The sequence below is a fragment of the Rhinichthys klamathensis genome, unplaced genomic scaffold (assembly GCF_029890125.1).
Source record: "Rhinichthys klamathensis goyatoka isolate OS25496 unplaced genomic scaffold, OSU_Roscu_1.1 h1tg000168l_1, whole genome shotgun sequence".
Taxonomy (NCBI): domain Eukaryota; kingdom Metazoa; phylum Chordata; class Actinopteri; order Cypriniformes; family Leuciscidae; genus Rhinichthys; species Rhinichthys klamathensis.
The window spans coordinates 1,533,723-1,550,983 of NW_026606699.1; the positions used below are offsets into that span (position 1 = coordinate 1,533,723).

The 17,261-nt window shown below is 36.1% G+C and overlaps 1 protein-coding gene across 1 annotated transcript in view; it reads right to left on the bottom strand.

Annotated features, from left to right (window-relative positions):
• LOC130091562 (thrombospondin type-1 domain-containing protein 7A) overlaps positions 1-17,261 on the bottom strand; it is a 130,404-nt gene that overhangs the window by 12,494 nt on the left and 100,649 nt on the right. Inside the window, exons 13-21 of the mRNA XM_056259504.1 lie at positions 16,720-16,983; positions 9,449-9,627; positions 8,168-8,173; positions 6,731-6,864; positions 6,493-6,646; positions 5,479-5,620; positions 3,228-3,343; positions 2,132-2,249; positions 376-521 (exon numbers count right to left, since the gene is read on the bottom strand). Of these exons, the coding sequence (XP_056115479.1) occupies positions 376-521; positions 2,132-2,249; positions 3,228-3,343; positions 5,479-5,620; positions 6,493-6,646; positions 6,731-6,864; positions 8,168-8,173; positions 9,449-9,627; positions 16,720-16,983 (1,259 nt within the window). The remainder of the gene's footprint in view (positions 1-375; positions 522-2,131; positions 2,250-3,227; positions 3,344-5,478; positions 5,621-6,492; positions 6,647-6,730; positions 6,865-8,167; positions 8,174-9,448; positions 9,628-16,719; positions 16,984-17,261) is intronic.

Here is a 17,261-nt window from a genome sequence, read left to right on the forward strand (position 1 = left end):
GCATAATAAAACATTCAAAAAATCTTACCGGCCCCAAACGTTTGAAAGGTAGAGTACTTATTATAGTCAATTTAATAGATTGTACTGTTGTGTACCTTAGTGTGGATAGTTTGACATGTCTTTTGAAAACATCTCCAGTGACAAAAACTGAAAAACATTGATTATGAAATATAAACTTGACCCAGAAGCTTCACAAGTCCGAGTTCACCAAACTTGAACTTGAGCCGAAAGACTTCTTTTAATGTGCTTGCATTTCCGTGAAGAAGTTTCTTCTTGCAGTGCTTAAGTTCAAGTTTGATGAACTCTGATCTGTAAATTTACATTGAGCCATTCGATCTATAAGAGAATGCAATGGAAAAAGCTGAAATGAGAGACCTCAACACGGCACTCTGACCACGGGCCGTACTGCCATCTGTAGCAGGGTCGCACAGGACAGGGTTTCCACTGCTCCATCTGAGACGAACACGGCCTGCCGTCCCCCTGAGACGCCTGAACCACCGCTCGTCTCCGCCACATCCTCCCTGAAGTATAGAGACACATGACACAGAAATGAGTTCGAGCTTCGCTTCCACAGAGAACAAGATCATTTAAAGGAATAGTTCACCCTAAAAATGATTGTTCAGTATTACAGTAAAAAATGGCAATGTGATTTTTTTTAAATGTATTTATCAATACTTTATGATTATATATTATAAGAGATTTTTTATTACACTACTGTGCAAAGGTTTAGGGTCAGTAAGATATTTTGATGTTTTTGAAAAGTCACTTATGCTCACCAAGGCTGCATTTATTTATTTATTTTAAAATGTGATTGCAATTAAAAAAAAAACAGATTGCAGTTTTCTATTGTAATATATATTAAAATGTCATTTATTTATTTGAAGTAGAAAACTTTTGTAACATTATAAATGTCTTTACTGTCACATTTGATCAATTTAATGCATCTTATCAAAAATAAACGAATAAATAAATAAATAAATAAATAAATAAAACACTGACCTAAACTTTTGAACAGTAGTGTACATTATGACAATGAAAATAAAGTCAAAAACGTTTGATTTTGGAATGAAATTTGACCTGAACCTGTTTTTGACAGATTTCATGAGCTGCCCGCACACACAAATCTCTACATACACACACACACACACACACACACACACACTCATCTTTCAGTTTCCAGCTCAAGACGCGGCTGTCTCAGATAACTCGCTAGCTCATCCCACACGTGTTTAGCATAAAACCTCACACAATGCGCCGCCTTCTCTCTCGCTCTTCTTTTTCTACCTTATCTTGGAAGTGTTTGGCAGGCCGACTGTCATTTTCTATCTAGAGCTGCTTCCATCTTTTTTTTCTCCGTTGAACAGTCCATCATTTAATCTCCTATTTCAGAGTTCTAGCTCCCTTCTCAAATGCTATCTTTTTGTTCTTTCTTTGCATGCACAATTTTACAGCCTACATGCATACCTAGTCACAAACAGTTGAGCATGATGCCATTGCATTCGATTTCTCTTTACTATGAAGTAACATTTCAGTCAGGAAATTTGATTGGAGCTTTTTATTTTCATATGTTTTCCAAATAAGTGTGCAATATGCATATCATTGGGCTGAGACTAATATACTGTCCACGATTATTCAAAAGGGGTTGGTAAGATTTTGTTTTTATAACAAATTAATACTTTTATTCAGTAAGGGTGCATTAAACTAATCAAAAGTGACAGTAACGACATTTATGTTAACATTTCTATTTCAAATAAAGGCTGTTCTTTTGAACTTCCTTTTCATCAAAGAATCCTAATAAAAAAAGGAATCACAGTTTCCACAAAAATATTAAGAATTAGAACTGTTTTAAACATTGATAATAATAATAAATGTTTCTTGAGCAGCAGTATATTTGAATGATTTCTGAAGGATCATGTGACAGCTTTGCCAGTATAGAAATAAATAACGGTTTAAATTGCATTATAGAAAACAGTTATTGTAATAATATTTCACAATATATCCGTTTTTTTACTGTATTTTTTCAATCAAATTAACCTACCGCAAACTTTTGAATGGTATTGTATGACATCAATTAAAAACCCATTTAATGCAGCAGTAAAGAGTCATGCATTTGTCCATTCTTTGTCTTTACCTTCAAGGCCACAGGTCTGGGAACATTCTGACCACACTGACCAATCAGAGAGCTGGCAGTTGATTGGACACTCCACTGTGCAGGAAGCATTCATCTGCCATTTCTTCTCTAAGCGCAGCTGTGGAAGAAAAGAAGACAGACTGTTTCTTTAGCATTCATGAAAAAAGGTCACCTCATTCCAACAGAGAAACATCTGAGAAGCAGAAGACTTCATCAAAAGTGCCCGTATGCTCTATGTTTAATCACACTTCTGTTAAAAGTAGAAACAAATGAGATATTAAAGAGGTCTCAGATCTCATTTGTGTTTTACATTTGAGAAGTTTTTAACCCTGATACAAAGTGGGCTGGTTGAAAACTGGGTTACAGGGTTAATATGCTGTGCATATGAATTATCGCCCACAGGGTCCATTTAAAGTGACCAGAGCTGTCGGATTTTAACTGATCTTTTGCCATCGCTTTCCACATTAAACTACAATTTAAAAAGGCACAAAATAACCTTGCTTCTTTTCCATTGGCTCATCACAACATCATATTCTACAAGAGTAGATTTAGGGACTGTCTCATTTTTAGTGGTATTTGCCAAGGCATAAATTTGAGGGATACACTATCGTTTAAAAGTTTGGGGTCTTTTTTAAATAAATGAATACTTTTCTTCAGAAAGGATGCATTAAATGAATCAAGTGACAGTAGAGACATTTATAATGTTACAAAACATTTCTATTTCAAATAAATGTTTCCACAACTACATTAAGCTAACTGTTTTCAACATTGATAATAAGAAATGTTTCTTGAGCAGCAAATCAGCATATTAGAATGATTTCTGAAGGATCATGTGACACTGAAATCTGGAGTAATGATGCTGAAAATTCAGCTTTGACACACACACACACACACACACACAATTTAAATATAACAGACACACTTTGAGTGTCATGAGAATGGCAAAGCTGCGCTGATGCAGCATTATAGTTTTCACAGAATCAAAGCGTAAACCCAATAATTGAACAGTATTTTCATCTGGAAAAGAAGCTCTAGTTATATTTTCTAGGCCCTGAATATACAGAAGGTAAAAAGGTCTGTAAACAAATGCACAAACCTCTTCACAGTACTTCAAGTCAACAGATTTGCCATCACTTCTAACGCAGTCCAGCATCCTCGTCTTGAGACCGACTCCACACACAGCGTTGGCACTTAATTGGCATGTGCTCCAGTCTTAGGGAAGGGAACACACACAGACATCACCCTGCGGGTTCTCATTAAACTACATGTCTAGGTCAGAGGTTGCTTGCGTCCTCCAGAGCGGATGGTTTGAGGACACGGTTTCACCTCTATAAACTGAAACTGCCACAGCGCTTCGCTTTGACGCTCTAGGAGGGCAATTGTGAATGAAGTCTGACCAGATGGAGGAAGCAGTTCCAGTAATGACCCAAACTCTTGAATGACTCATTCATGTGACTCAAATCAATAAGAGAATAGTGCTTTGTGGGTAATAACCAGACTAGAAGGACTCAAAAACTGAAGGCAGCCACAGTGCAGGACATTTTTTAAAGTCAACAAGAATTGTATTGCAGTACTGTGATGCACTTCAGAGAAAAACAGGACACTATATGAGGAAAAAATAGAGTTAATCCAATATGCATTCAGTGGATCATGAATGTCACATTTGGCAAACCAAAATGACTTAAAGGTAAAGTGTGTTTTTTTTATGAAGGCTTAGCAGAAGGGATGTGTTGGGAATAGGGCTGCATCATTAAGCTAAATAAACTGAAATCACAATATGGCTTAGTACGATTAACAAATAACAAAGGCTGTGGTTTAAATAAAGAAATAAATGCGCTGCGTGTTTGAGAGTCAAGTGCGGCACTGCGTTCTTACACGTGAGCAGCTTGTTATCCGCTGGTGTTTTCAGCACCTCAGATACCTCGTTTTCACCAAAAAAGAACTGGTTCGGAACTGGTGCTGGTTCAAAGTTGGTTCAAAGTTGTTTTTCCACTGACTAGAGAGTCCAGCGAACAATCAAGTGTACGTCACCATACGTCTTAGCCCGACGTGGTAAAAGAACGGTTCTAGTCCAGCAAAGAGTTGGTGCCGCTTTGGAACCAATTTTCCTGGCCGAGAACGGGTTCTTTGGCTGTTGAAACACAAAGAACTGGTTCGCGAGTAGGCACCGGCTGCCAAAATGGTTGAAAAGGGGTAAGAGTGGCTCGATTCACAGTAAATGCTGCTTTAATGCTTACATGTTTCTTGGGAACACAACAACATGCACCAACCATCTTCCCATACTTGTAATGAGAAGTGTTTGTAATGAATTTGCTGAACATACATTCTGTTCTATGTTTAGTAACCGAATAAACCTTTATATTATATTATTATAAGTGATTATTAACTGTCTGTTGTAACGTTTGAAAATTAAGAATTTAAGACAGCCATTAATATTAGTATTGTAATTTTACAGTTTTAAAATTAAACTATTATATTTTAATAAATAGTCTATTTTTTATATTACAGTGAAATATTAAAATAGTAAAAATTTCTTATTTTGTTTTTGGTAGGGCTGTCAAAATTAACATGTTAACAAATGTGTTAATTTGTTTCAGTTTAACACATTAAAAACATTTGTTTTTTCCCATCATCCTTTGGCTAGCGTTACAATATATGATCAAGCAAATGCAAGTAAAAATCTGAACCAGTCTGACTGGGCCAATAGAAAAAACTGAGCCATTATATATTGAAGGACAGAGCTAAATGTGACTTATTGTAATGAGTTTGTATGTGAAGATTGTTTTAAAGTTCCCTTAATAAAAAGTTGTTATATTTTTTTAAGTTTATTTTTTAATTAAATGTTAAAATTTATAGATTTCAGTTATAATGTAATGCTGAATGCCTATAATGGCTAAAATTGAGAAAAAAACTATTTCATATACATCAGTAGCAGTGTTGGTATCGGTGATGCGGGCCTTCAAATATTTAATATGTAGGCTTTATGTTGTTTCTACATTCATTTGGAGATTAAATGTGAAATGATTACAATATAAAAATATATAAAAAACTTTAATGTTAGGTGCGAGTAATACATAAAAAAAGTGTGATTAATTAAGTAAATTTTTTAATTAATTGACAGCACTAGTTTTTAGTAATTTTATGTTTTTATTTAGTAAAAATAACATAAATAATAATAATTCTTATTATTTTATAGCTATGTTCATACACAATTTTGGCCAAAATGTGCAGCACTACAAACAAGCACAGCAAACCACAAATGCAATATTTCTCAGAAGAATCCCAATTAGGTTTTTTCCACAAATCATTCAGCCATAGTTGGGAAAGCTGTAGTTTTGTTCACTCACCGGTGATGTTGTAACTGTAGTGAAAGCAGTTGCGGTTCAGGAAGCAGGGCTCGGTCTGCATGCTAACCGGACAGTCCTCTCCTTCTTTAGGCAGACGCAGGGCAAACGCCGTCCTCTCTCGATCTCCTCTTCCAGAACACGGCTTTAAGAGGCCGATAAAACATGGTTGTCTTTTACACACTGCAGTTCATTCACTTTAGTGAGCTCATAATTCTTTCATATTTCTCCTCAAGCTGTTCATTTACTGTTTAACAAGAGTGCATCTTAATGACCTGCTTTGATTTTTTATGCCTCAGTGTCTGCTGGCTCTCACTGAGGTCATTTAATCCGAGGATAAAATGATATCCCTGTCGGCATAACCCAAGAATGGTATTGCACAGATGTTTCTTAGGAGATTTAAGAAATTCTTGTTATTTTTCATCGAGGCATGAACTTAGACATGTCTCAGATGCTTAGGATAATTAAAAATGGACACAAATAAGACAACTAAAACTATTACAATTTAATTAAAAAGTTTTTGGAATTGAAATAAAGGTGGAAAAATTGTATCTAATATACATATATATATATATTGTGTATATATATTAGAGGAAAAACTTAAATACAAGACAAGAGTACACAACAAAATTACTAAAACTAAAATGAAAAACTGAAAATAGAAAAGTAAAAGCTAATTCAAAGTATCAATAAATACTATAATAGTATATAAATAATATTAGAATAACACTGGTTGTCATACAGGAAGAGCAAAATGACTCTGTATATCAGCATTTGTTCTGAGAAATGTTTGAGTTCATTTTGAGATTTCTGACTTTCGATTTTCAGAATTTGAGACATTGCTGAGATCTCCTCTAAAAACGAGACGTTACTAGGGTTTTTTAAGGAGAAGTAGGAGACTTGAGCAAAAAAAAAAGTTTTCTTTCACTATCCGGGAGAAGAACTGAGATTTTACAGGGATCAAATCAGTGCCTATATGCAACCCTAGGGTTTAAATGGGTTAGCGATAATCCTGACCAGGTCACATGGGGTCCAGGGACTCCAGTCGGACAGCACACAGTCCTCCGGGCAGGGCAGTCGACTCTCCCTCGTGCCCTGTGGCATCTCCTCTGGATCACACAGATAGTCTTCCACGCCATCACTGGGACCGTCCACTGTGTTCAACATACACCTGCAAGAGCATCAAAGATGAGCAGGGTATGATCAGGGGATTGTGGATGGAGTAACAGTATAATAGGAGGAAGCAGCATCTCACCTGACTCTTCTGGTCTGCACGCCCTCGCCACAGTTCTCCTTCAGATCCACGTTACTTACTTTCCACACGCTCCAGGGTTCAGCTACCCAAATATACTGACTGCAGTCACTGACGCACGGGACCACCTCATAGACCTGAAACATGAGCCCACCAACCACTCATAACAGCATCAACACTACTAAACTCATCACATCCAACCATTCTGACTGAGGTCGGATATAACACCAGGAATTTTTCATAAAAAGTAGTACAAAATCTGATCAGTGTGAAAAAGAAATGTTCAGTGCAAGGTCAAACTAAATATTATCTGAGCTGTTTTATTTTCTATTCAATATAAATTGAATAATTGCAATTTTTACAAAAATTTGTGACATGTCTAAAGGCAGTTAAAAGGCCTGATTTCTGTGATAAAAACAATTTCTAGAAAAAAAAACAATGAAATAAAAAACAAATCAAATTGAATAAACAAAAATACATCAATTAAAATGTATTTAAATAAAAAATAAAACACCAGACTATTAATTTAAAAGATTGTAATAAATAAATAAATAAATAAATACACATTAATTAAATCAAAATCAAATACAGAATAAATAAATATATAAAAACATACATACATAAACAACCCACCACAATTTTAATTTATCAGATTATGTCAGAATAATAACACTGTTTTGAGTGTGCCAGTTATATCTCTAAGCTATGGAAGCTTGTTTCCGCCACAGAATGAAAAATAAAAAAGGTAATTGCGACGTTTTATCTCACAATTCTGACTTTTTTTCTCACAATTGCGAGTTTACATCTCGCAATTCTGACTTTATTTCTCAGAATTGCGAGATATAAAGTCAGAATTGCGTGATATAAACTATTCTGAGGGGAAAAAAGTTAGTCTTTTTTCCCCCCTTAGAATTGGCCTGATAACTCGCAATTGCGAGTTTATATTCACAATTCTGAGAAAAGATGTCAGAATTTCGAGATATAAACTCGCAATTATGTGTTATAAAGTCAGAATTGCGAGATGTAAACTCGCAATTGTGAGAAAAAAAGTCAGAATTGTGAGATAAAAAGTCTCAATTCTGTCTTTTTTTCACGCAATTGCGACTTTGTTTCTCATAATTGCGACTTTATATCTCGCAATTGCGACTTTATTTATCAGAATTGCGACTTTATATCTCGCAATTGCGACTATTTCTCACAATTCTGACTTCATATCTCGCAATTGTGAGATAAAAAGGCGCTATTATTTTTTTTATTCAGTGGTGGAAACAAGCTTCCATACTAAGCTGAGACATCTGTGATGTTTTAAAAATAGCAATTGCACACCAAAGTGAACCACAGAAAAACACAACAACATAAAATCCATAAAAGAAATTTAAATCGACTCTGGAATGTGAATTCTAAAAAAGAAATTCCAGTGAAGAGAAGAAAGTGTTTTACCTGTGCCTGTGGCCGAGCAGCATTATTGGAGAGTTAGAGAAAAATGGCATTAGAACATCTGCATCTAGAGACCAAAGCACCATAAGACATCATGCTCAGGTAAGATTGCACTTGTTTATTTGTTCTTTTTAAGAAACAGCATTGCCCAAACTACACATAAAACACAGTTAGCAAGACCAGAAATATCTTTTAAGAAAATAAATCGGTTCAATTCTGATTTCACAGTGACAAAGTACATGTAGAAGCACATGTAAAACGACATGACCTTTAACCAACCTGATAATCTGTTTATTAATAAAAAGATAATTAAACAGAATCCAAGAATATACAGTATATTTGTCAGGAGAAACATCTCAAAAAGGCTTTGATGTTGTGTGATCTATTTCTAGCAAATTCAGATGAAAGGCAAGTATTTCTGAATAATTTGAGATTCACGTGTGAACCTTTTTTTGCATCTTAAGCGTGTCATTTTCACTGTATAACTGAGCCAAAAATTCTAGAAGTTGAGGGAAACTTTTGCTCCAAAGCATAGACATCTGCCTATGTAGGCAGTATTTTAAGATATCATAGGTGCGCTCCTGTGCCTTAAGGGATGAATAATCAGCATGCCTGCTAAGATACCTTCTTTTGGACAAATTGTAAAGCAGCACTTCATGTGTCCTTTTACAATCCCATAATGCATTTCAATACACACTCTATCTAAGCAACATCCATCCAAAATGGGGTGAAAAGACAAGATAAATGATTTTAAGTACACTTACAATTTATTCAACATCAAAAATGTAGCAATACAATTGCTTAATCCAAGTAAAAATGTACTATTGAACATGATATTTGAATTTGTAGAGCATTGATTTATGTTAGTAAAATACTAACACCAAATTCTATTGTAATTGCGAGCAGTGTTGGGTGTAACGCATTACAAGCAATGCGCGTTATGTAATCAGATTACTTTTAAGTTCAAGTAACAAGTAAAGTAATTTTTTAAAATGAGCAACACAAGTTACTTTGTTTTCCCATTATTGACTGACAAGTAACCGTTACTTTTTTAGGGAGTAACGCAATACTTTTAACTTTTGATTGTGAGATTGAGATTGTAACTGTAATTGTATCAAACTATTTGTACTGTATGGTCCATTTCAGTTATAACTGTGTGCATTAGCTCACTCGGTGTTGGCGCAGAAAAAACAGGTACTCACTGTATAAGACATAAAACAACGTGATTTAACATCTAATATATTTACAATTCTTTCCTCCATGCGTAAGGAAGGGTGACTTTACCTGGTTAAGGTGGTCGAGTTTTGGGCAGGGTCTTCCTCCATTGTAAGGCTTTTCTCTGAGCCATTTTGAGCGAACTTTGACCCCACTGCCACAGGATTTGCTGCAGCGCGACCAGTTGGACCATTCGCTGAGTTTACAATCAGAAGGGCAAGGGACGATGCAGGCCTCCTCTATATAGCCTGAAAAAAAAAAACAGCATGCATGGTCAAAACTTACAGTATATATACTTTTTTTTTTTTTTTTTACATGTTATTCAGATGGTCTCTTCCAGTTTTTCTCCCCAACTAATGATGACTATATAAATATCTATCAAGAAAGCATGCAAAACAAACTACCATCAGATACTGGTTTTAACTGGATTTTCCTGCAGGGCAATAACAAGTTCAACAGGCTCGCTGATTGAACGTGCCGTTTTGAAGTGGTTTAAACCTTGATTAAAAATGAAAAGCAAGCTTGTACCTTGCAGAAACATTATGAGGTGCATAAAAAGTTCAAAAGCAATTGGTATAAATAGGCATGTTTTGAGATGCAGTATTTTTGTGGAGAGTTGGCTGCAGGGTCAGAGAAATGTAATATGCTTTAGCAGCTAATGCTGAATTTTATTACTGCTGTTTGCTCGAGCCGTGTGAACTGCCTACTCATTTGGCTCAAGAGGATCAGCCTTTTCCCAAGTACATACTTCAGGCCTCACTCACACACACACACACACACACACACACACACACACACACACACACACACACACACACACACACACACACACACACACACACACACACACACACACACACACACACACACACACACACACACACACACACACACACACACACACACACACACACACACACACACACACACACACGTCCCTGAACACCATATCCTTCACAGAACGCTTTTAAGAGCAGCCAACACTTGGCTAACAACAAAGTCAAATGTAGGAATTGCTGCTTCCAAAATACTGTGGTAAATAATACATTATAAAACGGATGGTTCTGGAAGCTGATTGGTCAGTACAGCGTTCCAGTTATTCACAAACACGCAATGAAAACAGCTATGATGTCAAACATATGTTCACCATATCAATGCACAACACACACCGAGATTATTAACCTCAGCTCACATGACGTGCTGAATCTTTAAGCACAGGGTTAAAGGGACAGTTCACCTAAAAATTTAAATTCTGTCATTAATTACTCCCCTTCATCTCATTCCAAACCCATTTGACTTTCGTTCATCTTCAGAACACAAATGAAGATCTTTTTGATGAAATCTGAGAGCTTTCTGTCCCTCCATTGACAGCTACGCAACCACTTTGACTCTTCAGAAAGTTCATAAAGAGATCGTAAAACGAATGCATGTGAACTGAGTGGATTAGCCCAAATTTTCTGAAGACACTCGATCGCTTTATACGATGAACGAAAGTCTTACAGGTTTGGAACGACATGAGGGCGAGTAATTAATGACAGTTTTCATTTTTGGGTGAACTATCCCTTTAAGTTGTTTTCTTTTTTGCAGCAAACAGGTCATTTTGTCACTTGCCACCTATCTCAAAAACAATTTAATTTTGCCCCTCAGGTGTTGAGTGTGGTGTGTGCAACACTGAAAATGCTTAACACTGCTTGAATTGATACGAAAAAAAAAGAAAAACTCTGACTGACGGTTTTCAACCTTGTATTTGTTTCCTAAAGCAACCAACTGGCCAGTTTTATTTGTTTTATTCCTTGCCAAAACCAATATTACAAGCATTTGGCACTTGGTGAGTGTTCATTTTTGGACTCTGCATGCAACTGTGTGCAACTACTGTGCTAATGATGGAATCAGTATAATGATTCAGAACAATTTAATGAGGAGACTCAATGTTATAAAAGAATCTCACAAAATCACAAAAGAAAATATTCATCGTGAAATCAAATGGGAAAAAAAGTTGTCCTTAGAATAGAATTATTGAATTAACAATTAATATTATAATAAAAAATATTATATAAAATTACAACTTTTGATTTTCATATTGGATTTTCATATTTTGTCAAGAACATCAAAAAATAAAAGTATTTTTTTTTTAATTGTTCAAACATATTAATAAACAATTACATTTAATAACGTATATTTAATACAAACTATTTTGTATAATAATAATTATTTTTTAATGTTATGGATCAAATTTAACCAATGCAAAAAGTCTTAGATCCGTAAAGGATCCTAACAGCCAACAGTTTCTTATATACAGTTTCATATTTGAATGACCCAGACATTATCCTGACATGTTTCATGAGATTCACTCAAATTCTTGAGACCATAATTGATCTGAATACTTGAGAACAATGTCCCCTCTCTACCTGACATTCAAAACTTCCCACATCTCGTGCAACTATCAAGCAGTTCGAACACAAGCCGTGAACCATTCACCTAGAGGGCCTTTAGATTGAAAAATCAAAGCAATTAATCAGAGAGGTCAAGGGTGAGTTTCACAGTCTCGTCTCCCTCCAAAGATTAACCAGGATTTGAGATGGCCGTGACGGGCAGGAAGAGATTCGGTTCCCGAGGGGGGAGATACTGCAGCGACCCCAAATACCCTGTACAGTCACAATACATCTGTATAAAACAGCTCTCCCTTCTCCTCTGCCCCTCAGTGTTAAGACACGTCAATCCTGTTACACTGCTAACACAGAGTAAATGCCCTCTAGGAGGAGAAAACAAGCCTCTACTGGCTGTTCTCTGACCACTCGAGCCAACATGCAACGCTCTCTGTCCCTACAGCCAGTTCAGAGGTGGCAGGACGCCACTGGCCTCCACCAAACATGGCAGTCCTCGTGTGATTCTTTTGTGCCCGTAGTGACCTCATTCCTTCAAAACAATCCACATCCTGTCCCGAGTCCCGACTCTGGGTAACACACACGAACCAAAGGGTGAGTCATCAAAGAAAAACAAGTTAGTTTCACAGTTTCTTACTCTGAAAGCTCTAAGGATTAGTTCAAGTTCTGTAAAAAAAAACCTAATCTGTGTGTTCATGAACACATGCAATATAGCACACAAATCATACAGCATGGACTAGTTTTATGCTCTAGTCATGCTGTATGCTTTAATTGCATGGAAAGAAACTATGTTTTTGAGCTTGACAGTAAATAATAAGTGGAACGGCATGATGACTGTATGTTCATTTTTTAAGTGAACTATAGTCCTTTGAATCAGGCTGTTAAAGGGATAGTTCACCCTAAATTAAAATTCTGTCAGACCCCGTAAGACTTTCATTCATTTTCGGAACACAAATTAAGATATTTTTGATGAAATCTGAGAGCTGGATCACTCCTCCATAGGCTTCTTAAGGGATCGAAACTTGCCGGCCCAGAAAAGTTATGAAAGACATCGTTGACTACAGTGGCTCAACCTTAAGTTTATCAAGCGACGAGAATACTTTTTGTGCGCAAAAAACAAACAAAAATAACGACTTTATTCAACTACTCATTTCCTTCTCTGTGGGCCTCGACATTTCACGTAGTGTAACAGCGCAGCGCTTCTGTGTTGTACGTCACACGCATCACACACATGACCAGCGTCGGCCAATAGTGAGCCTACGTGTGACGTACAACACAGAAGCGTTGCGCTGTTACACTACGTGAACTCACTCGAGGCCCACAGAGAAGGAAATTAATATTTTTATTTGAAATAGAAATCACTGTTACATTATAAATGTCTTTACGGTAAATCCTTGCTCTATAAGTGTTAATTTCTGTGAAAACAAACAAACAAAAACTTACTGACTCCAAACTTTTGAACGGTAGTGTATGTATGAGCGGAAGTAAATGCAGTACTGCTGTATCTGTTGCGTTCAAAAAAACATTCAGAAATAAACATGCATTTATGTTTAGCCCTTTTTAGAGAAGAGATATGAGAGTATTTAATGATTTCTTTAGTAGCCTAAGGCAGCATGTAAGACATGACCTTCTATCAAGAGGAACTGTGGTGATTAACCCAGTGAGAGAGAGCGAACGGCTCGGCTCCAAAACCTTCTGAGCTTGCCTCTGACAGTATCTTAACTGAGATGCAATGTCACATGTGACCGATTGGGAATGTTCTACATGATGTGTTACTCTAATAAGCATAAAAACACACAGCACAAACACATATTGGGTAAAGTAGTCCATTTTTAATTGGATTTCATTCTTTTTATTAGTATTTGTCAGTATTTTCTGAATTACATCGCTATATTTAGAATCAACATTCATTTTTTTTCATCCACATATTGGATTTTTTTCACCGAGGCTGTCGCAATGCACTATAGGATTGTCTTTTCCGTGAAGGATATATGCGATGCTGCCTTTGACGATACCTTAAAATGCAGCCTACGTAGCAGCTCACTGGGTTTTGGAACAAAGATTTTGACAGAGAGAGTAATGGGATTGAGGAAAAAAGATAATGAAAGATGATGAGGGATTTGCTGATGACATCACCACTCCGAGGAGGTTTAAGAGACGCCACATGGAGATCCATGAAGCCCATGAAGTGGTGAAACTTCATCTGATTCCATGGGAATGTCCCCGGGAGGGCATTCGTGATGCAGTGATGTTTTCTGGCAAATAATTTGACTTAAATCAGTTGTGGAGTTCAATTCTCAAGTCTTTGAACTCATGGGAAATAAAGTAGAGGAAGTAACTGAATAATACAACATTTGAGCCTTTTGCCAGGATTATTTTAAGCTCATGGCAACTCTTACTTCATTATCATTTGACAACTCTCATTTCACAGTTTTTAAATGTGGGCTGCTCATCATTATCATCAGTATTTATTATTGATGTTTGCCCAATCAAGCATCACTATTTAAATAGCATATAGCACCATAAATTGCAATGGATTTTCTTTAGTAGATGATTAAACTAAAATTAGGGTCATTATTAGAGTTCAAATTAGACCATGTATAAGATTGCATTTCCTACTAAAGTTACCAGTAAACTAGCAACTTTATATAGTTAGTCACCAAAGCTCATTTTTAAGATTTTACAGATTTTTACATATAATCATTTATATAAATATTTATATTTATTCTTTATTTCTATATAAAGAATAAATATATAAATATATACAAATTCAAATAATAAATATAGATAATAAATGTATCAATATAAAAATGTGTATAATTATTTTATAAATACAAATAATATAAAAATATGTAGTTTTTTATTATATTATTTTTCTATTTAAAAAAAAATATATAAATATTTAGAAAATGCACAGTATGAATATAAATATTAAATATACAAATACAAAAAATAATATTTAGATTATTTATATTGCAGTGTTTATTTATGAAAATCATTAGGATTAAAATTATTCATGCTAAAAAAAAAAGAAAAAAAAAGAGAAAGGATCCGGTCCTGAATGAGAACCCGTTCTCAATTGCCAACCCCACGTGGGCCGTGTGCTGCAAAAGGGAGAGTATCTGCCAGTGGTTAAAGTCAGCTCTGATTAGGCCCAGTCCCGCGGACAGCATACGGTCTTTAATGAGGGCAGAGATTTATACCTGGAGATCAGCCGGGCGAAACAGCCACTCGGACAGAGGGCAAAACCAACCGAGCAGCGCCTGGCGCTCTTACCAGCCTGCTCGTCATACAAATAACAAGATTAAGTGAGCAATGCACCAAAAGCTTCACTAACAGAGGGAGGAGATCAGTTAAAGACAGAGCAGAAGAAAGGTCACTAGAGAGAGGAAGTTATAGACAATGACGAATTAAAAGGGATGAAACAACAAATGATCAAATGGAGGTGTGATTCACCTGCCCCTAAACTGCAGAAAACATAAAACTACCCTGTTCCTAAGTGGGCTGTTATTAGCCAAAATAGGACTCAATTTGGACTTGACTTGAAGTGAGGATGAGAAGATTTTCAGTATAAAGCAAATCATATGTGGTAGGTACGACTTGATTGGACTCACCAAATTTAGACATGAATGATAGTTTTTTATCATAATTTTTTGAATACAAACTTTTATTTATTTATTGTTTTGGCGTTTTTGCCTTTTACTAGGATAGGACATTAGCTAGACAGGAAGTGAGGTGGGAGAGAGAGAGAGAGAGAGAGAGAGAGAGAGAGAGAGAGAGAGAGAGAGAGAGAGAGGGGCGACGAGACCGGGACTCGAACTCGGGTCTCCCGAAGCACAACGGCGCTACATGTTGGCACACTCCCCACGAGGCTATCGGCGCTGACATACAAACTATTTGAACACAATTATGCTTTAAAATAGAACAGTTTAAAGCATGACTTAAAATTTTATTTGTTTCCATTTGAATAGATGTTTTTCTTTTCCATTTCATTAACCTCCAGGCATAAAAATAACAATTTTATTTTGTCAGGCTTTTCCATGGCTGTGCAAACCTATTAATTAAAATTCTTCAAAAGTTGCTTATTTTTATTCAAATTAAATAAATAAATCAAATATTTAAAAAATATTGCTAAAGCTACAGTTTTAAATGCTTCAAGCACTTATATTATCAGCTTTAAAACATAAAAAAAAAAAAAAAGTTGTCACGGGTTGGTTACACAAGGAAGCAAGTAGAGGATCCATTAACTTTATTAAACTAAATAAACCAAACAAAACACTCTGGCACATGAAGACACAGAAGAAGAAAACAGAAGCAACACAATCCAACCTTAACCTTGAAGACACCAGAGAAGAACTAAACTGAACAGAGGGTATATTTATCTCTGATACAGTAGGAAATTAAATTAAATTGAATGTGGAGGATTTTAACTGTGACAAGATGATTGACAGGGCAGTTTAAACAGTGACTGGATGCACGTAACTAAAAGACAGAGCGGTACTGTAGTTTGTCCCAAAACTTGCCTATACTCTTCTGCAACACACTCAGAAGTATGTACTTTTTCTTCACAAAAACAGTACATACTTTTAGGGCATAGTCTATGTAGGCGAACTGGGATGCAGCGTAACTAAAAGTCCATAAAAACAGTAACACTATTTAGACTGGCTGGTAATAAATGTAAAAAAAAAAAAAAAAAAAAAAAAAAAATTCAAGCTGCATTTTAAAAATCCACTTGGCACATAAATCTGAAGGGGGAACGTGTCTAGTGTGCAAGGACTTAAGAGTCACTTCTTCATGGGATGGGATTTTTTACCATGGCTTGTCTTGGCTAATGAATATAAATGAGTTTAGCGCAGTCTAGGAAGGTTACTTAGCAAAGTCGGCTAACTATAATTACATCCTAATGCTTGTCATGACGTCAGCTCTAAGGTAAGAGTTACATGATGAACTTCTTACCATGACTGTTACAGCGTGAAGTCTCCACAAGCCTGTTATCCTGGTCGTAGCACACCATGGCCTGGTACCGGTAGCCCTGCCCGCACTCCTTAATGTCACCCTGTACCTTCATGACCAGAGCGCTCTCCACTCGGCCCTCGGGCAGGATGCAGTCAGACCAGTTACCCACAGGCTGAGCGTTGTATTTGTCACAGGGGCAGTACTGAGTCTCGCTCAGCGAGTACATCTGGCTGTTCTTACACTTATCCTTCTTCTTGCTTTTTCCTGAAATCAGAGGAGTTAAGTGTTGATTACGGTATTAATTAAGCTCACTAATGAATGAGTCATGAACACTGAGGTCAACTCTAACAGCCAGACTCATCGTGTCTCGCAGCTGCTTTCTTACAAAAAGTACCATTCTTGGACATGATATGAAGCTAAAGCATGCATGTTTATATACAGTATAACAACTGGGTGATATATCCAATATTCATGATGTATTTGTGAGTTTTTTTCTGGTAATATATAAGAAATTGATTATTTTTCATATCTTAAATTGTGTA